Source organism: Sinohyriopsis cumingii, chromosome 3 (assembly GCF_028554795.1).
Source record: "Sinohyriopsis cumingii isolate HCF-2022 chromosome 3, ASM2855479v2, whole genome shotgun sequence".
Lineage (NCBI taxonomy): Eukaryota > Metazoa > Mollusca > Bivalvia > Unionida > Unionidae > Sinohyriopsis > Sinohyriopsis cumingii.
The window spans coordinates 31,554,266-31,576,041 of record NC_142963.1 but is presented as its reverse complement, the minus strand read 5'-3'; the positions used below and the strand labels follow the sequence as shown (position 1 = coordinate 31,576,041).

The 21,776-nt window shown below is 33.8% G+C and overlaps 1 protein-coding gene across 2 annotated transcripts in view; it reads right to left on the bottom strand.

The window, feature by feature from the left end:
- Positions 1-8,387: 8,387 nt before the first annotated feature.
- Positions 8,388-21,776, bottom strand: part of LOC149802633 (2-oxoglutarate dehydrogenase complex component E1-like) — a 120,719-nt gene continuing 107,330 nt past the window's right edge. For both annotated transcript variants that reach the window (XM_089951956.1, XM_089951957.1), the window contains exons 18-20: positions 19,252-19,488; positions 14,973-15,136; positions 8,388-11,362 (exon numbers count right to left, since the gene is read on the bottom strand). In XM_089951956.1, coding sequence (XP_089808082.1) covers positions 11,263-11,362; positions 14,973-15,136; positions 19,252-19,488 — 501 coding nt within the window. In that variant the 3' untranslated portion in view covers positions 8,388-11,262. The remainder of the gene's footprint in view (positions 11,363-14,972; positions 15,137-19,251; positions 19,489-21,776) is intronic.

Here is a 21,776-nt window from a genome sequence, read left to right as displayed (position 1 = left end):
ATAATTATAAACAGTGACAAAAAAAAATAAACGCAAATTTGACCTTGAAAATAAATTTATAATGATGCTGAAACAACAGCAAAATAATCATTGTGCGAGCTGTAACACAGTAATGTTCCGGAGCAATATTCTTAATGATCCAAGACAGTTTACCGTAGACAGAATTAATAGTAAGTTTGGTCATACACGTGAAAATGTAATGCTGACCTGTCTTGAATGCAACCGACGTCGAGCTGCTAGTTTACAAAAATGAATGCGGTGGTAATTGTGTCTTTAGGAATTACTTGTAATTGTTCACTTACAAATCCACGTTGAGGAGCAGTTGAATCTAACCTGTATATTGCAGGTCTACCAGTAGATCTTACCACGCTAGATATTGTATGTGTCGTTACACTCCAAATAGGATTCATCGCTCTTTTTTATATATACCACCTTCAAGTTCACCAGGTTCATATAAATATCTGACAGTAACATTACCTAATATTGGTTGTTTTGAAAAATCATGTCGTTGTATTGATATACGTATTTTTTTATGTAATTGCATTAATAGGCTTCATGGCGGTTGTTCGAGTAATTTCATTATTTAATGCAGCTATCACTTTTGGTAATCTCGCAACCCATTCACGAGATCTCGCGTCTTGAATTATTTCCTTCGCATACTGATAGCCGAATAACCGCTCAGCAAACGTTCGATTAAATCGTGCAACAATTGCCTGATCACGATGTATTGCAGTATGTCCTCGTCTGATTTCGACATTATGTTTTTTCATCAGAGATGATACTGCACCAAAAAATTCCTTGCCAGGATCAACTTGTAATAGTTGTTGCCATTGTGAGGGTCCTCGTTGATAAATTCTCTCAAAAGCCGATACAACTTCAGTAGCTGTTTTAGTTGGAAGTGGCTCTGCTTCTTTATATCTACTTGCAACGTCAACGACAGTTAACGCGTATTTATATGCTAATTGACGTCTTCCAATTTTGATAGTATCATTTGGTAAAAACAATATATCTGCTTGATGAACTTCATTAGGAGTGCTGACATCAAAACGTGCATGCTGAATTCGTTTAGGTGGTGGTAGGTAAATTTGCCGTATTGCCTGTCGTGCTAACCATTTTGCAGCAGCAGAACGTGTAGTATTTGCTGCATCAGCGAGTTTACTAATTGCTGGTCTACCTTTCCAATATCCCCTTGGACTATAATAAATCGATTCCATTATTTCAATAATTGGTTGATTAATTACCGGCTCCGATTACTAGTTTACCTTTCATTGCAAATTTTATTATCAATCTAGCTAATTTCTCTTTAAAAGATAAATCTTTTATGGAATTTAATGCATGAATTAATTCCACATCTGCAATATGTCTTTGTTGTAAACCATTGCTTTTATACGCAACATCATGAATATGACACGCTTTATCAATTTTATTTATCAGATATTCTCCAGGTTTTGGTTGATTCTGGTTATCAAGTCGGGTACCAGGACCACAATAATTATATCCTGGAAGGTGTTTTTCTCCTGGGTATTTAGCCCAAGGAGTTCCTGGAAATTTCGACACTAATGTAGCAATATCACCACCATCCTTATATTAAAATTTAGGTATTTTCATTTTCCACCAGATGCTATTTTTCCATTTTTTATTGTAACCGTTGCTAAGTCAGTAGTTGGAGTTTTAACTCTACAACGTAAACAATAAAGATTCATGTATATTTATAATATGGATATAACTGATTTCTCAGCGACACGAAAACAAGAGCCAGTAAAACATATTTCAGCATTACCGAATTCTAACAGAATGAGTATAACAGGCCCATCTGGAAGTGGAAGGACGCAGTTATTACTTAATTTGATAATGAGATGGTTAAAGTGGGATAAGTTATATTCAGTTGCGCCATCAGTTGATGATCAGAGAAGTTATGATGTACTTAAAGACTTTAACGAAAAAGCAAAATTGTTACATGAAGATGGATATGACATTATTAATTGCATAAACTGATATTAATGAAGCACCGTCTGTAGATGAATTAGATGGGTTTATTAATAGCCTTGTAGTATACGATGATGTGATGATGGATAACAATCAAATCCAGCTAGAATATTTTCCAGAGGCAGGCATAAAAATACAGATATAATTTATGTCACTCAACGATACACACAAATACTAAAAGTGATCAGAGATAACTGTAATATTTTAATTGTATTTAACGGAGTTGATACACATACCTTAAGAAATATTCATCAGACCTGATGCAGCGGAGGTATGGACATAATTAGATTTAGAAATTTCTTTTCAAAAGCACAATATGCTCCACACGGATTTATAACAATAAATTTACATGATCCCAGAACAAAATATCGTGTATGTCTTGATCAAATATTTGGTTGATAATTATAGCAGCAGAGAGGGCGCGACCTCAGTGAGACGTCTTATGGGTAAACAAAAACACGCATACAAAATTAATAAGAAAAAAAAACGACAAAAATAAACTAGCAGAAAAAAACCACAACCCCAAGAGAAACTCTCGGTAATGCTAGAGGCTTCGGTTTGATATTATTCACCTTATTTTATTTAATTTTTTTCGTATGAGGTTTTTAGTTTTCAAAGTTACGTTTCAGCAAAAGGTCTGTTCGCCCTCTCTGCTGCTGCACTGGATCTATCAAGGGATCACGTGTTTCAGGGATTGATTAAGACAAATTCAATAAACTGACAATGAACAGTGCAAAACTAGTATCTAGCTAGCCTCTTGAATTATATCCGGGATATAATCTGCACTTACATAAATTTACATAAAATAACAGATTTCGTTATGGCTCATCAATTTTTAGGTCAATACAAATTTTTTCCAGTATCAGCAACAAGCTGAAATAAACTAGTTGACACATAATAGAGTTAAAAGGTTGAATTCCTGTAGAAACAGACATGTAAAGTTTCGTAAACATAACCGTTTTTCTGTTTATTTTTATTGTCAATGTTTTGTATTTGCCTTTGAAAAAGACTCATTAAAGAGTAGCCATAGCATAATGTGTCAGCAGATCATGGTCTAAATTGTTTATTCTACTGATTACTCCTAACAAAATGCACAGACCCAGATCTGCCACTGCATTATGCGACGGCAGATCTGGGACTGAAGTTTACAACTGAACTCGTCTTTTAATTAAGTAAAATAGGTACTATAAATAAACGATTCAATATGGAAACCAGAAACAAAGACAGGAATGTGATTTAAACTTAAGGTTGTATTTTTTTGCAAGAATCTTTCAAAATCTGTATTGCAAGCTTAAATTTATACATTTTACACTGACATTGTGAGTGGTTGTCTTTACGTTCATCTCATTTTTGCAACCCTTAAATAGTGAAAAAATACATGTAATTATTTCAGTGGCATTTCAATAATTACCAGAAATACTGAATGGCCGTGCAATACATTTTTGTATTCATCAATTTGCTTTCTATCGGGACTTGAAATAAAATAAACATAAGAAATGTCGTTCTCCGCGTTTGATTAAATACTTCAATTTTATTTTCAGATCGTAAGCGGAAAAAGAAAGTTGCACCAGATTCAGATTTACGGACAGATGCCGGAAGGAATACGAAATGGACTCCGCACTCAACATTGCCGCCGCCGCCACCACCAACATATGGATACTATCCTGCTCAGTTATCCGCCACTTCCTTCGATCATATATTGATGGTAGATTGTATTATATGTTTTGGTTTTGCAAATTTCATTCAGTTTAATATCTGTGTTCTTTTCTTAATGCTTTTTTACTGCATGACATGCAGTAAACCAAAACATGGGATTCTGAGTAGGAATCGTTTAATATGTGTGATCGGTGCTGAGCCCAGTTAAGTGCTACGTTGGAGTTACTGATGAATACGAGTCCCCCTCCACTGGCTCTTTGTTGTGGGGTTTTGATAGCTGACTATTTCAGTCACTTTTTGTTCTAATGTTTGGAACGAATGGTTTTGGCTACATGGTAAGATCATTATGGACACCTGAATCTACCAGGTTATGGTTGATGTAGAGTTCTAGAAATGACTGTGTCTAGCACAGAGTTTTCGTAAGCTTTCAGAAATACGTTCTGCATTTCATATATGAATGACCCGATGTGTTATTATATTTTCATGAATGTACGAATTTCGGAGTATAAATGTGTATAATTTTCTTTTTCAATTCTGCAGTTTTGTTTATCTTGAATTGGGAAGGAAAATTATATACTACTGATATTTGCTGTGCAAATATACACCAAACACCGCTCACGTTATTGCACAGGATACAGACAGAAATCTGCTACTGCAAATACATGATACATATTGCTAGCCAATACGTACGAGTATAAAATTTAAGAAAATTTGCTTTCCTCGAGCTATTAACAGATACATTTTATCCTGTTGGTAGTGAAAAACTTGAGCATTTTTACCCACTGTATGAAATACAGCCGTTATTCGCGGTTTTTCTTGCTCACACATTGCGAAGGAGAAAAAAAAGACGATATCCTAATAAGTTTGGTCAACTACCATCTTTATTTGTTTTTAAGACAAGTGAAACTGCAAACAACAAAGACCACGATCTGCCATTGCATAATGCGCACGGAGATCACGTTCTATGTTATTTTTTGTTCTACCGATTACTCCTAACATACTGCACAGATCCAGATCTAGAGGTGCATTATGCTCTGGCAGATCTGGGTCTGTGCAATTTGCATTCTATAATTCTTCTAAGTGAGTACTGACGGTTTTTCATTACATAACCTGTTTGCTTTTAAATGCATTTGAACTCGAAGCAGCTAGCTATAACGCATGCTTTATGAAAACTATTCTGATTTATCCTAAAAATAGATACTTGAAAACTACTTTGGTGCTAAAAATGTCTTTTAAATAAGTTAAAAAGTGTATTATAATCAAGCTTCTATCATTGCTTTCTGAGTTCCACAACGGTAAGAATAAAACCATTTGCTTATACTGACAGGGTTATAAGAAATATATATGAATCTGACTTAAGAACTGCTATTTTATATCAGGACGAATTGAATGAAAGTCTGTAGTTGCATCATTGCTTCCAAAAATCGCCACAAGCCTAACGGCCCCAAATCAACAGTTGTCAGAGCAGGCAAGCAACTTTTAAGGAGTTTCGCTATTTGTTTCAATTATTTCTGGCTCAAAATCCAACAACATTCAGTAATGAATTTGAAATACTGAGTACTACTCCCTTCAAATTTTATTTTAAAAACGTATTCACTATTTGTTCCGAGAGAACACTAGCTTTAGTTTCAGTTGACTTACATCTTGATTGTACCTAGTAGTTGTTGTTTATTTCGTTCTGTATGGAGGTTAAGGAGGATGCTAATAATTCAGCAGCAAAAAATTTGAAAAAATTACTGGAAACAGCGATTTATAATTACGCTAAAAAAGGCATCTGAAGTGATAGAACATGCAAACTTATGATACAATGGCTAATTCTGTTAACAAAAAGTATAGAAATGAAATTGCTTTCTTTTAGGACTAAATCAGAAGAGAGTGAATTATTGATTTGACAGCCTATACAACCTCAGCAGGAGTCGTACCTAATTCAGTAATAATAAGTTTAAAAGGAGTTTGGTACTGTATAAATACCAGATAAAAAATGATCCTGCAAAGTACAGAAAGTCAGCAAATAAAAAAAAATATTAATGTAGAAGGATTACCAAACATTTTATTCAGAGAGAGATAGAAAATGGATTTAAAAAAATGTACAGAAGCAGTGAAAGATTTCTTTAATGTAGAATAAAACCATGAAAATTAGCGACATTAGCGTTAAAAGTTTTTTGACGGATCACCATTGCTGATGACTGGATTTAAGAAATACATGTGATAATAGATTACATAATGGAAATTCCCATCATTTTCCAAAACTACCATTGTAAAGCCTCTGCTATAGAAACCAGCAATCTACCATAACGATTTAAAGAACTACCACGAGTTTCTAATCTCCCATTCATTTAAAAAATCTCAGAAAAGGTTGTTCTATCCCAGCTTGTATCTCATCTGAATTCAAACAGTCTTTTTAGCAATGTACAATCTGCATATCGCCCTTGCTACAGTACTGAAACTACTCTTCTAAAAGTAGTTAATGACATTAACTCTGCTTTGGATAGCAGAAAGATTACGGTCCTCACCCTCCTTGATTTCTCTGCAGCATTTGACACAATAGACCATGATATATTAATTCACCGTCTCCAGCATGTATTTGGCACTCATGATACAGCCTTACTGTGGTTCAAGTTCTACTTGGTCAACAGGACACAAATTGTGTCTGCAAATGGAATACACTCCAACCCAGTTAATCTATGTTATGGTGTTCCACAGGGACCTGTTCTCTTCATTCAGTACACTCAGCCGCTCATTGATCATCATCCAGTGTCTCACCAATTGTACACTGACGACACCCAAATATACGAATCTAGCCACACAACTGAAATTGATGCTACCATTCAAGGTGTAGAGAGGTGCATTCCTGATCTGAAATCATGGATGGCATGTAACAAGCTGCAGATGAATGATGATAAAACTGAGGCCATTCTGATCATAGCACAAAGACTTTCTCAGTTACATCCTTTACTTCAAACAATAAATATCAATAACACCAACATTAAATTGACAGTCAGTATGAAACCTAGGTGTCACTCTGGACAGTACTCTCACGTTGCACCAACATGTCATGAACATATGCAAGGCTGCATATCTTGAGCTGAGACGCATCAGCTCCATTCGCAAATATCTTTCAGCTGATGCCACTAAAACACATGTATGTTCATTAGTACTTTCAAGATTGGACTATTGTAACTCAATTCTGTCTGGTTCATCTCAATATCTACTTCAGAAACTTCAAAAAGTTCAAAACACAGTTGCTCGGATTATACTTAGAATACCATGATCAGAGCACACCTACCCGCTGCTCTGTACCTTACACTGGCTATCCATTCGATCCAGAATCATACACAACATTTGTTCTCTGTGCTACGTTTCACTAACGGACTCAAGTCCAACATACCTATCTGACCTCCTCATCTGACAATTGTATACTCATTATACCCACTACGAAAAAGAAGTCATATTGACATCATTCTATTGCATACCAGGGCCCAGCAACGTGGAATGAATTGCCCACTGAACTTGGACACAAAGACACAGTGATCCCATTCAAGAGTGCTCTTAAAACTCACTTATTTCGACTGCAAGAATAAACTTAATGACCTAATAATGTTCCCTACCTTAAACATTTTCAGCACGTATCTTATGTTTTCTAATTTCATGGTGTTTGTTTTTTGTAATATCATTATATGCTTTTTTATGTTATAGGTGTTGTCTAATGTTGTAAAGTGCTTAGAGCTTCTAAAGATTAGGTGCTATACAAAGTCCTCATTATTATTATTATCATCTGACTGGAGTGAAAGAGCAACAGAGACATGGATGCCTAATGCCATCTCTTTCTGTATCATACCTACTTCCTTTCATGAATTTAAGACTTGCCAACCCTGACAAGTCCATTTCAGTGAGTTGATTTTTTTTTCCCTGTAAGTCTGACCAGTTTTCAGTAAGGTATAACAGAATATCATAAACTGCTATTGTAAAGCTGGAAAACGTATTAAAAGTTTGGTATTTTGAAACATGCAGTGGTGGTAAACATTTTGTTCAACTGAAAAGTAGTAAAGTACATGTAGACCTTATTTACCACTAGTACACTTACACAAACTTAATTTCCAAACCCTATGCCATTCAATGGCTTGTTGCTGTGTCTCAACTTCATGTAATTCTTGGAATATTTTTTTATTTCACACGACTATGGCAATCATATCTGCCACCACAAGACATACTCAAAGTAAACTTGTGTCCCTTCCTGCTTTTATTCACAAGGATCTGAATATTGTTTTTTATTCTTCTGTGTTGATTGTTAACACTTTTTAAGAGGTTTATTTTCCCCTTCACCTTCAACATGCATCGCTTGCTGGAATCCATTTTTAAAAAAATTCTATCTACAGTATGATCATGCAGACATTTTGCATGAAAAAATATGTGCAGTTAAAATCATCTGACTCAATGCTGTAAAGTTAGTCTGTTTCCCTGACTTATTCTTCTATTTCTAATATGAAACCCAGAACCAAATCAAATACGGATGAACCAATTATCCAGATTTTTCAGCAACAATAATTTTTTGGTTGTTTTTGCTTTTATGCTGCAAGTCTGTATTTTAAGGGTCACTTTCGTAAGACTTATGGCAAAATCTTAAGGGTTGGCAGTTCTGGAATTCCATGAAATATTTCTTTATGTTTTTATTGTTTGCAGACAAATAGTGTTGCATAATTTACTTCAGTATCTTTTGTGGCAGAATAACAACATGAACAAAAATATGCATTGGTGGAAGAATATGTTTATTCTGATAAAAGGCATTTTCATCAAAAATGTTACCAAGAGATAAAAATTGCCAACATAGCAAACCAATTGTATAATAGTCGCTCCTTGCTAAAACATGTCTATGATTTTTATATTAGACCATCTTACACATGATGTTGTATACATCTTTCTTAAATATAAATTATCTTTATAAATTAAAAACAAGACCACAATATGCAGCCAAATTCCTTGAGAATGGTAATTAAATTAAAAATTCTGCAATTAATTTATAAAACTAATGTGTTTACATATCTGTTGTTAAATCAACAGGTAACAAGAGGCCAAAGTGTGCCTAATATTGTTCACCTGTGTAACTGAGATAGGTTAGCTTCTGAAAGAAAATTAAGGAATGGAAAGGAAAGTTAGTTGCCATACTGTCCATTAGTCCTAAAAATTTTTAGCATACATGTTTCCAGTTCCATGTAAAAACTAAACTGGGTTGGTCTTTTGTTTTAATTATTAATTGTTACGCCTATATTTTCTGCATGACCTAATCTTATTCCTTTAAGAAAAGACCTTATCTTTATTACGAAACAACACACAATGTATGTATGTATGTATGTATGTATGTATGTATGTATGTATATGTGTGTGTATATATATATATATATATATATATATATATATATATATATATATATATATATATATATATATATAATTATTTAAATAACTTGTGTTTAATGGAACTTACTCTAAATAGATTGCAATTAATGAACAGCATGCAAAAGTAGCCATTACAGAATCATGGTTTCTAGTCTATTTCCAGATCACAAATATACTGGAGGAAATAGTGAATGTATTAACTAGTGTGATGTTTATTACAGTTACCTACAAATTAAATGAAATGCATTCTGATCACAACAGACTGAAAATCTGGATGTTTAAAAAAACATGTAATGTTTCTAGGGTCGGCATCCAGGAGACTGGTGGATCCAGATAGCTGAGTTAATGACTGCAATTGGAATTGTTTCTAAAGGCACAATGGGTTACTGTTGTTTTTTGTTGTTGCTGTTTTTATTTATTAAAAAAGCTAAAACTACCAAATATAAATTTGAAATAACATATGAAATGCCATAACAGAGAACATGTACATGTAAAACCTTTTTAAAAACTCCAAATATTTCAGACATTTTAATATGGCAATACCACATTAAGGTAAAGGTGAGGTTAGTTTCTGTTTGTTGTTTACAAATGTGCACAGAGTTCCGAGTTTTCAAAGCTAATCTTCTCTATAATTTGGAGTGTGAGATTTTGCATTTATATTATATATTTTTCTTCAGCTTCAAATTATTCAGAATAATCCCTATGGTGTATTATTCTACTAATTTACTAAAAGTGTTTTAATTAAAGTTATGAATCCTGCATTCTAATATTTTTTTAAACACTTATTCAAATCATTTTTTTTGTTAAGGGGGAGAACTCTGCAAACAACAAACCTGTGATCCTCAACAACTTAAAAAGCCCTCTACGTCTGGATGCTTTCTGTCAAATTATTTTTGTGGTTTTTGATAAGTCATGAAAGCTTTTTATAGTTTTAGCCATAACTGATAGAACATCAGCATCATTTGTACCAACTTAAACCATCTTCCTCCAGGATGCTTTCTTTACAGTTTTGTCAAATTCTAGATGATGGTTTTCATTTAGCTGTTTCAAGGTTTTTCTATTTTGAATAACACTGGATTTTGTACTTTTACAAATTGTGGTCATCTCTGAAAGCATGTCAGTATGACGTGTAAGTTTGAATTTGATCAAATTATGTTCAATTAAAAGTCATTTAAGGGATTTTTTACTATGTTTAGTGATAGTGGCCATATTTGATGGCAGACTGGCAAAATTTCTGAAAGCTCTTCATGCCAATATGCTCTGTGTCAAATCTGGTCCATTGGCTCTATGAAGAAGCTTAAAACAGCAACTAATGCTGGATGCATGATGACATAGGACCAAGCCATAAGCTTGTGTGGCCTTACAGCTAGATGCACTAAAAATGTAATCTAAACATTACTGTTTATTTCCCACTCAATTCCTAACAATTCTTCAGCCATATGCCAAAGAGCAAATGTAAGGCATTCATATAGGTTAAAAGGCATGTAATTAAAACATAACAATGTGAAAATATTTAAAATAAAACCGGATTTAACTTGCTCAATGTGTCAGTGCAGGTATGCCGGTTGTATAAAAAAGGCATTAATTTTCTCCAATTCATGCACAAGATGTCATGAAAATGTACATAACTCTAGGCTTTAATTGTACACTTAACAAATTTCTCTGTTTTGCATTTTTTCAAGATATTCTTTTCAATCTTTCACATACAATTCTGGCATAAAACTGCCACAAAGAGCATCTTACTCAAGCCTACCAATACTATTTATCTTCAACACAGGCTGTATCTTCCATCGAACTTGAGAACAAACTTTTTTTTCTTTATGATCCTTAACAAAATGTACAATTTATGTCAAAGTTTTGACATCTGTCCCAACTGTAATGTTCCAATCAAATGTTTCAAACTGTTTTGGGTCTCATAGGTAACATAATTTATGAAATGACTTCGCTGTTTCAGACTGCTGTGTACACATGAAGAAAGAAACAGAGCTCAACTTTCCCAGATTCTTTCTTTAAATTTGTAAAAGAAAAAATATTTAAAAAAACAATTGGAGAGAATAAAGGAAGAAATTCCTTTAAAGACAAGCACTGATCATGCTTCTCTGTATCAAAGAATATCCATCTGTCAAAGGAAAAAAAATTCTGCACAAAAAAAATTCACAGGTGTATTATATTATATTATGACTGAAATCTTAATAAAATATTCCATACAAAAGCTAATGGTCTTGCTTATACTTTTGTGGCTTCGTTAAGGAAACTGGACAGCTCCATCAAATGCATTCTCTTGTTTCCAGTTGCTGCTGAAGCAGATGGAAATCTTCCAACATACCTACAACATCAAAAACATGGCAAACATTAGATTGTGACATTAAAAGATGAGGTTCCTTAAAACATCATGGCTTGATCTGGGGACATAACCCAGGGACAACACAGTATAGGAAGAAGGCAGACTTTGAAATCTAGACCTGCCGACACTAACAAGACCATCTCAGAAAGCAGCTGATTTTTTTCCTTAAGTTTGCCCACTTTTCCAAAAGGTGCAACAAAATATAATTTACTGCTATTGTAAAAATTGCAAATTATGGAAAATATGAATTAAAAACGTTAGGTATTCAAAACTGATTCAGGGACAGTAAACAATAAGTTCAGCTGAAAACAGACCTGATTTTCCTCAAGTATACAAACTTCAGTTCCAAACCTCATGGAGCTCAATGGCTTGTTGCTCTCAACTTGACATAATTCTTGGAAGTTTTGTTCAATTTCAAATGATGACAATCATATCTCACACCATAAGAAATACTCAAATCAACATGTAATGTCCAATAAATGTAATTGCTGCCATTCCTGCTTTTAATCACAGGAATCTGAATATTCCTTTTGATTCCTCTGTCCTGATTATTAACACTCATCTTCAACATGTATCAATTGCTGGTCGCTATTTGTTTGAAAATTCTACAATCAACAGACTGATTACACAGAATGCATGAATGTATGAAAAGATATGTGCAGGTTAATGCATCTGAGATACCCTAGTGCAAATAGTCTGGGTCTCATCAACTCCACTAAATCTAATATGAAACCCAGATCAAAATTAAACATGGACGAGCCAATTATTACCACAACAATCATATTTTTGTAGGCGCTGCTCTTATAGCTTAAGTTTGTATTTTAAAGGTCATTTTCGCATGACTTGTGGCAAAATCGTTAATGGTTGGCAGGTATGGGAATCCAATAATACTCCAAATTTGGGTGAAGTTAAAACCTAAAAGATGGAATGAAAACTTGCACCAAAAGGTGTCCTAAATAATAACCCCACTGCTCCACCCGACTTGACCCATGGGAAGAAGTACTAAACTCCACAAAGTCAGTGCAATGATGCTATATTCCAAAAACAGGAAGTCAATTGGTTAAAGAAATCTGAATGAAAAAAAAGACCCCAAATAAACAAACTCAAACAAAGAACCAAAAAATGTGTCCCCATTATAACATTTGAACCCCATGGCGCACCCCAGGGGTTGGAGCAGGTCTGTACCTAAAATGTACTATTGTGAAAAATGTTGCAGAATTTAAAAATGCATACAATTATTTTAGTCACTGCAGGCAAGATCACACTAAAAGTAAAGGCTGTGTACACACTGGTATGAATAATGCATTGCATTTCCAATTAATGTACAAATATTTTGCTCCTGTCCAGATTTGCAGTAGTAGAAGAATGGTGTTAACCGAATTCCAAATTTGGCCAGTCTACTAGTTCAGTTTTGTTAATGAAACAAATATGTCTAATCACAGTAAGCTGAATCAGATCATAGTACAAGTCACATGGGTCATGTGGGCATTCAACACCGGCTATTTCAGTAATGGGCGTTATTTTTTTTAAATTTGATTCTACATACACTTCATTTGGATTTGTATACATTTATATTCCTTTGGAAGGTCATTATTGAGATGTCCAGAAAGGTGCATAAGGCAAAATCAATGTTAAAGTACGTGGACATTTTTGTACGAAATGGACCTAAAGGTGTGATCAAGTACAATCCAGATTTAGACAAGATTTTGGTCTTCCATAAAAAAAAGTTGAAAAAATGTTGGGGGGGGGGGTTTGTGGGTCCTCTCCCATCAGTGGGTCTCAAGCGGCAGTGCCCATAAACTAGGGGTTCAGGGGCCAAAAACGCATTTTACAATCATAAAAAACTGCTCCTGGTGCAACTTATGATCATAATATAAAACAAAATAATCATCTGAAAAACTAATAAACTTACCAAAAATGTTCAACTTGACCTAAATAATTTCACAATATTTATTGTCACATGAATTTGTTCTCCAATACTATTGATGCTGAAGTTATTTCATGTGCATGTCAGTGTTCACATCGTAGCTAAGTTACAATAATTTGTTAATTTTTGCAGCAAACATATTATACTTCTCTCTTTTCATAACAAATCTGTAAAATAAACACCTAAGTAACTATATACAAATAATCCTAAACATTCATTGGTCTTTTTTTCCACTGGACACAACCTGTTGATATGCCAGTCAAGCTCTTTTTGCGGCTTTGGCAAAGATTTCTTTAGCCTTCCTTTTTGTCACCAATGACTTTTTGTCCCAATGTGCAATCGTTTCTTTTCTTTCTCAACAAGAGCTTTTTTCCTTTCAAGCTAGTGCTTGCATTGGCAACATGCAGTATGCATATTCTGACAGAGAGCTACATCTGTTCTCTCATGCATGAAATCATTCTTCTTATAGTGATTAACTGCACAATTTCCAGATGGCTTCTGAGCTTCAATTTTTCTGTATGCAGCTTATCTTGTAGGTGCTGTTCCAAACTCTTCCAACTGCGATTACCGTAATTCAGATCTTTCTTGCAGAGGTCACAAAATGCCAGTCCTCCAGCGTTCAGTTTTCTTATAAACTGACCAACTAAATTTCCGTCAACTTTTCACTCCAACCATTCCCATTTCCATACAGTTTTTAAACCTTTATCTAAACTTTTTGTGTCATGGTCTCTCTCAACAACTCGGGATGCCATGTTTTGCAAGCATGCTTCTTCTTTCCATTGCCATCAGTTTCCATTACACGAAGATTCACTGGATGAATTTAAACCTCTGACCAATCGGAATAGTCTTTATTAGACTTGTGCTAACTAATATATGGAACGAATACTTTACAAGGGTCATTACGGAATGTAACCAGACAGACTGTTTAAAAAAAAAACGGATTGGAGATGATATAAAAAATGGACCATATCAGGTCAGGAGAAAAGTGAAATTGGTAAATTCCACTTTAAAACTGAGAAAAATCATGTCTGCAGATTGAATGTCGCACATTGTGATGTCACAAGGAAAGCTATGCATATTGGAGAACAAATCTGAACTACACTTGATTGTGACAATTAGACCTGATGCACTCTTATTTTGAGCCAAGTTTAGTAAATGGCCACCATCGTAAACGTCCATAGTGATAGATAATTTTCATCTGGAAGTTTCTTGGTGACAGTTAAGGTGCAGAGCATTCAATAATCAGGGTTGAACCGACGTTGATTAAAGAAAATTAGAGTTACATTTTAAATGAACATCTTATACTTGATTTAAAATGTGAAAATATGCACACATGACCCATGTGACTTGTACTAAAGACAATTGTTTTGTTCAAGAAATTACACTAATTCAACTTGATTTTGGTATGCCTTAGGTGCCATCTCTTCAAAGATATGAAATGGTGATGAACTGAGTTTGAAACACTGTGTCTGGATTTACTCAAAAGGAAATCAGAGTAAATATAGTGAAAAAAAAGCAATATGAATAAACTCGATCAACTGATATTCGATATTTTTGAAACACTGGATTCCAGTTTTTCTTTCCATGTTGATGGAAATGCTCCACAGCAATGATTAATATGGCAATTAAGATGTAGCCTATTTACAAAAGTGGTTTAATACTTACTCAAGCTCTTTCGGCATCTCAAGCTTTTTAAGGACAGTCCTGATGCGTGGTTCAACATATGACCAGGCTCCCATATTCTTGTGTTCTTCCTGAATCCAACAGATCTTTGCATTGGGATATTTTGCAATCTCATCTCGCACAAGGTCAAAGGGGAAAGGAGATATCTGCAATTACAAGTTTCATTATATCATTTCTGTTCAGGTACTGGAGTAAATAACTTGCACACAAAAACTGTTGTGCATTTACTTTTCTAAAGACGCAATCAAGCAAGCTCAATAACCATCTTTCTTCACAAATATTTAAGACTTTCTTCACAAACACATACCAAGTTCACATCATGTGCAGATGCAAATCTGTGATCATGATCAACCGTTGCTTGGATCCAGTCCATTACACTATATACCAAGCAGCTTGTACACCAAGAGACTTTACTCATAATGTAATATCACTGCCAAATGGTTGAGTACATCATTATATAATCATATTGTTCATTCAATAACATGTTGTCTGGGGTAGCTATGTTACAAAGATAAATAAGACAGTTTGTCATTTTCTGTATGCAAATTGTACAACATTTCCAAGACCTATTTTTGTATACAGGTTTTATGAGATAACAACGAATGCAAAAGATTTCAATACTGTTTAATGATAAACTTCAAACTATAATTAATTTCCTAAAATTGCTTTATAATAATCTGGAAGATAGCTTAACATTCATTGTTACAGCGGAACCCCGATTTAATGCGATAATTGGGGTCAACAAAATTGGATTGCGTTAATAGTGGGGTTGCGTTAATGCAAGGTTTTACAGTATTTTACTTTTTACAGAGAATAACACATTGGCACATAAATGTTTCTTCATGTCTAATGTATATCATGAATAGGGTATCAACATCATGAATAGGGTATCAAAACCATGTACTATCGTGCCGTCGTGGCATGCAATTCATCCATAATGCATGTAATTCCATTGAAAAATTGCATACAGATTTAATTTTGTCACAGATCACTGTGTCTGAATTCAATGTCTAATATATAGCATGAACAGAGTATTAACACCATTTACTTACCGTCTGATATTGTACCATCATGGCATGCAGTTAATCCATAATACATGTAATTCCATTGCAAAAATTGCATACATAAACTATTCAATAATTTTGTCGCAGATCATTATGTATCTGAATTCAATGGGAAAATTAACAGCAAAAAGAGGTTAAGAAATATGAAGTACACGTACAGTTCATTACTTTCCAGGGTCTATGAATAGTGTCTGTGCAAATTTTATACTGCTAAAATGTTATCATATTCGTTTCTGTGTACCTTTATCCACTGTTAATTTCTAAAATTAAAACTTGTACGCCTATTCATTTGAACAACTACAGCAAGAATAATTAACAAACAATACTTTTGCTTGCATATAACTTTTACTTCAGATTTTGTTATTATAAAAAGAAACATGTGAAAAATACTTTCATAAAGATTTTTAAGCTGAACACATGTACAATTTCATATCCTTTCAATTTCCAGCTAATAAAGTGGAAATTATTTACCGGTCAACTGATTGCGTCTAATAACACCGCCAAGCCCAGCAAATATATTAACAGCTCTTGTTTTTTCATGATTATGAAACTGTGAAAGTCTTTTATCAACCACCGCATTGCCTGCTGCTTGGTTGTGTATGCCGTTAAAGAAGAAACACATGTTGGCTATAGTTTGAGCAACAATTGTATACAGATTTAATTGAAGACAATCACAAAGACGACTTATTGGCTTTACTCATGGACCAGTAATAAGTAACATTTCCAATAATGTTTATTTTGGCATAACACTTCAAGAACCTGGTGATAGTTAAATTTCATAAGCTATGCCACAATCGTATTATATTGAAATTCGCACGCAAACTCTTCCCCAAAATGATAATAAACGTTTTACACACTATTTTTTGTACTTAAAAAATTATTTTTTCCCGGCAAAAGAAAAATACACATACATTTAAAACTTCAGGAACCATGCCACAATCATATTAAATTCGAATTCATACGCGATCTCTTCCCCATAATGATAATATATTTTTTATACACTATTTCATGTACTTTGAACAAAAAATATTCTTTCATGTGCGAATGAATATACAAAATTTTGGGAGCCATGCCACGACCGTGTTATATCTGAATTCGCATTATAGCAGGGTCACACTGGATATTCAATATTATGGTTATGGCTAGAAATTAACAATAAAGGCAAAAGCATCCAATCCTAATTAACTGTTAATAAATATTATGCATCACCAATTACACAAATTATTGTAGAAATTATACAAATTACACCAGTTTACATTTGGTTTCCAGGCCACTGTACAACCTATTAAATCAAGTACCCTCATTTTGACCATTCAGGTATTCGAGTACCACCAAGCTACCAAGGTGAAAGGGAATGATGCATTGTTCACACCATTACTTGTCGATAAACCATGCAATTATGACATCTGCATAGTTCATACATTCCCAGAGTCATTTCTTGAAGGACCTTTCAGGGACTTCCAAAAAGTAGTATTACTTGTGGAAATTGAACTTTCTCTACAAGTTGCATTGTTTATCACTGCTTAAATGGGTATAAATGTAGACGAAAAAAATAGCATGACGCTACAACAATGGGTGGTTTCTCCATCTGGTAACAAACCATGTTTCATTATTTGATGCACCCAAAGTAATACAAACTTATTTTTTCTTTGTATTTTAGGGAAAATATTTAACTAACAAAACTTCTGAATTTTAAAAGGGATGTATTTATTCAGTTTAATATTTTGCATTCCCTTTGATAAATTCAATGATTTTTGAGGATAATTTTTTTTAAAGGATTTTAAAAAAAAGAAGCAAATTCAAGAAATTTTTAGGGATGAAATCAGCCTTTTCCCCCTTTAAATTCATTGAGTTTTCAAGACATTCTCTTAATTTCATAATTTTTCAAGACTATATGAACCATATTTTTGTCTAAGATTAAAAAAGATTGTAACATTAAATTTTATTGCTGAAACCACTGCCACTGCAATAAAGGATTTTCTTGTTCCTATGTATGTGTCACACTGTATGACCATATATGGTAATAATCCCATCAAGTACTCAAGAGTAGATGCATTTAAATATCTGGCAACTTTTAATATAAATTTTGCTGTTATATATACAGCAAAATCCAGTTTACAAAAGTAAGACTTGTAAATTCAAGTGTTTTACACCCCTGCTGAAGAAAGAAAACTGATGATCCACCATCTTGTTTTAGACTATAATTACCTTTTGCTTGATCGAGTGAGAGAATAATCTCAACTTTGGGGATAAGCTGGGTAGTTTCAAGTACATATAATGGCCATTATTACTAACATATGTGAGACAAAGACAAAAGCAGCAATAGATACACAAACTATATGGCAGGCCATATTAAAACAAGAGTCCCTTGAATGGACTGATTGTCTACTGACTAAAGAGAATTTCCAGGAGTAAAAGACAAGATTGTTTCTTCTTTTTAACTGCTAATTATTCAAACCATCTCCAATATTCTTGAAAACTCTTACAAATCTGCTAATAAAAATATTTTCCTAAATGTCTGAATGAACATGTTCACAAGAACCTGTAAGTGCAGGACACAGTTCTCTGGCCTGATCACTAACTTAATATCATGGATAGAAAATCATTCAACTAGTCTCAGGCAAATGTGAAGATTGACCTATCAACCATGTTGGTTCAATTCATAATTCAAGTTTAAAAACAAATCCCCCAAAACCCACTGAAAAAGTCAGTTATTGAAGTAGAATGATTCATTATATTCATCAGATAAATCAACAATGAAGATTTTTTAAAATAAAAATTAATTTTTTTGTTTGTTTTGTGTTATCAAGCTTGCAAGACAGTACAGGTACAAACATGAGTCAAGACCTCTGACCTTTAATAATAATGTCAGAGTGCTTTCTATCAACTTGTTCACTGGAACAACACCAAAAACAAACTCTGGTCAGAAGCAAGGTAAAGCAAGATGGACAAAATAATATGGGTAACACTCTACAACCTGTCTATAGACATGGTGGAGCCATACACAATTTAGAAAAGTAAAAAGTGTAATCTTTTATGGAACAGTTTAACTTGTCATGACATCCCAGTGCCATCAGTATTTCAGGATACTGTGAATATTTACCTCCAAATCTTAATTCAATCAATAACAAAGAGTGCATGATATTCAGTGAGGGTTCAAATCATTAAAATTGCTCATAATTCAGATTATACTCTACCTGTTCTATTCTGGAAACAGCAATACAGTTATTTAGACTCTTAACTTCTCTTTCCTTGACCACCTCATAGTACACTTTCCCTGTGCAGAAGATGAGTTTCTTCACAGCATCAGTATTATCCGAGGCTGGACCTGTATCAGGAAGCACACGATGGAATTGTGTCCCTGGCATCATTTCATCAAAGCTGGATCTAGCCTCTGGTAGCCGAAGCAAGCTCTTGGGCGTCATCAAAATGAGCTACATTAAGTAAGAGAAAGAGTGAAAACAAATATAAGAAAAGATGTACATGTACATGAAAGAAGTTTTATTTTGGCCATTCCAGAAAAAAGTGGGATCAGGTGGGGATGAAAGGGGAAGGGAACATTATTTTAGAGGACTATACAAACTATAAAATTTGATAAATAGTCAGGATTATTACCACCATCAATCATGTGTAATGAAATGACATGTATTCTGCACTTCTCCCTCTCCAAAAAGCACTGTTACTTTAAGCTTTAAAATAAAGTAATAATATTTAAAAAGTAGACTATGTAAATTAAAAAAGTTCTAATGTGAAATTTTGTCCATGTAAATTCACCACTAATTTTATAGATGAAAGTCATTTAAAATATCAATAAAAGTGGTCATCAGAATAATGAAACTCTATACAGAAATAATATTTCTTCTTTCACATAAGATAAAATTGAAAATATGGAGGCATCAAATGCAGATATGTTAAAATTTAAAAAATCCAGAGTCATAAAAACTTGTTCAGCTTAATGACAAATAATACTGTATTGAAATTTCAATATAAAAATGAATATAAGGAAAGAATCACTGACACACTTCCTGTTCAACAAGCTGCTGGACTCTGTATCAATAACTGGAAAGGTGGAGAATTTTAAATCTTGGTAAACAGTTTGTCGAGGGATCTATTCTGTAACTGTAATTGGCCTCAATCAGCCAGATGATTATACTGAAGAAATAAGTGCAATTAGTCACCTACAGGACTAAGACTGGTATTATGGGATAGAGTGTGCATGTGTATGATTTGGATTTTTCATGGAACTTTATTTAAAAAATCAGTCATATCACTATGATGTCTGCAGTGTGGCAGTTTATAGTTATGTCTAGCACTGAGGCATCATGCCTCAGACATGTAGCATGATGTCCCACCCAGTCACATTATCCTGACACCAGGCCAACCAGTCCTAACACTAACCTCTTAATGCTGAGCATCAAGCAAGGCAGCTGCAAGTACAATTTTTATAAGTTTTTTGTATGAACCGGCTGGGGTTTAAACCTGTTACCTCACGCATCCAATTAGGCCACTGGTGTGGTCCATTATGGGAGAGTGTCAGTATTGTCGAAGAAAATAGATGTTACATATCTTAGTTCTCAAAATAACAAAAACATTGTATCATATAAAATATAATTCTGACTCGAATAAAGTTAATTAATTAGAACAAAATGCAATAGCAGCAAGATGTGTAGCTGTTGTAAAATTGTGTTGAATCAATGCCTATGCAAGGACAGGATATGCTATACACCATAATATTCAAAAATAGCCCACAATAAACCGGATGGTATAACATTGAGAAGTTTGTTCACAATTACAAAAATGCTTTGATTAGCCATTTACCAAATATTCAAGACTTTAAATATATCTGCACAAATTAAACATAATCTTGAGCTACAAACTTTCCTTATATTCTGATCATTTATCGAGACAGAGATTAACCTGGACAACATCTGTGTCTCCTATGGAGTGCCAATAAATGACAACTGTATCCAGCAGAAATTATTCCAAAGATGAAAATACAAAGAAATCCAGAATGGAGTAATAAAACTCAAGTCAATTCTTACTTATTTAATCAAAATCATCCCCATTCAAAATACATGATTAACCAAAGTACCTGATGAGCAGTTTTACATTCACTTTCCCCAATAAACTGAATCACCGAGGCATTGTATTAAACACTGAATTTGGTTTAGACACATCACATGATCTATGTATATTGTAAAATCAGATATACTGTCACTGACCTAAATATCCTATCATAAAGTAATAAATACTTTTCTCTCTTTTTCTGTGTAGTTTTTGTGTAAATTAAAATGATCAATACTCCTGAATATTTTGTTTCAAAAAATAATATCTTAATAGTCAGGATTGTGTATCAATACATCTGACATATTCAATACTGGTTGGAAGTGATCTAGGCAAAAACTCAAATTTCATTTTATCATTACTTGCCAATAATGAATACTTATATGATACTGTTTCAGTGTTTTCTTTTACAAAAAAAATTCTGGTTGAATTTTTTGTTAGTCTTTTGTGTGTGTGTGTGTGATTAGGATTTTTAATGTAGCTTTAACAATATTTCAGTCATATCAATACAATGTCTGCAGTGTGGCAGTTTATAGTGATGTCCAGCACTGGGGCATCATGCCGCAGACATGTAGCATGATGTCCCACCCAGTCACATTATCCTGACACCAGTCCGACCAGTCCTAACACTAACCTCTTAATGCTGAGCGCCAAGCGA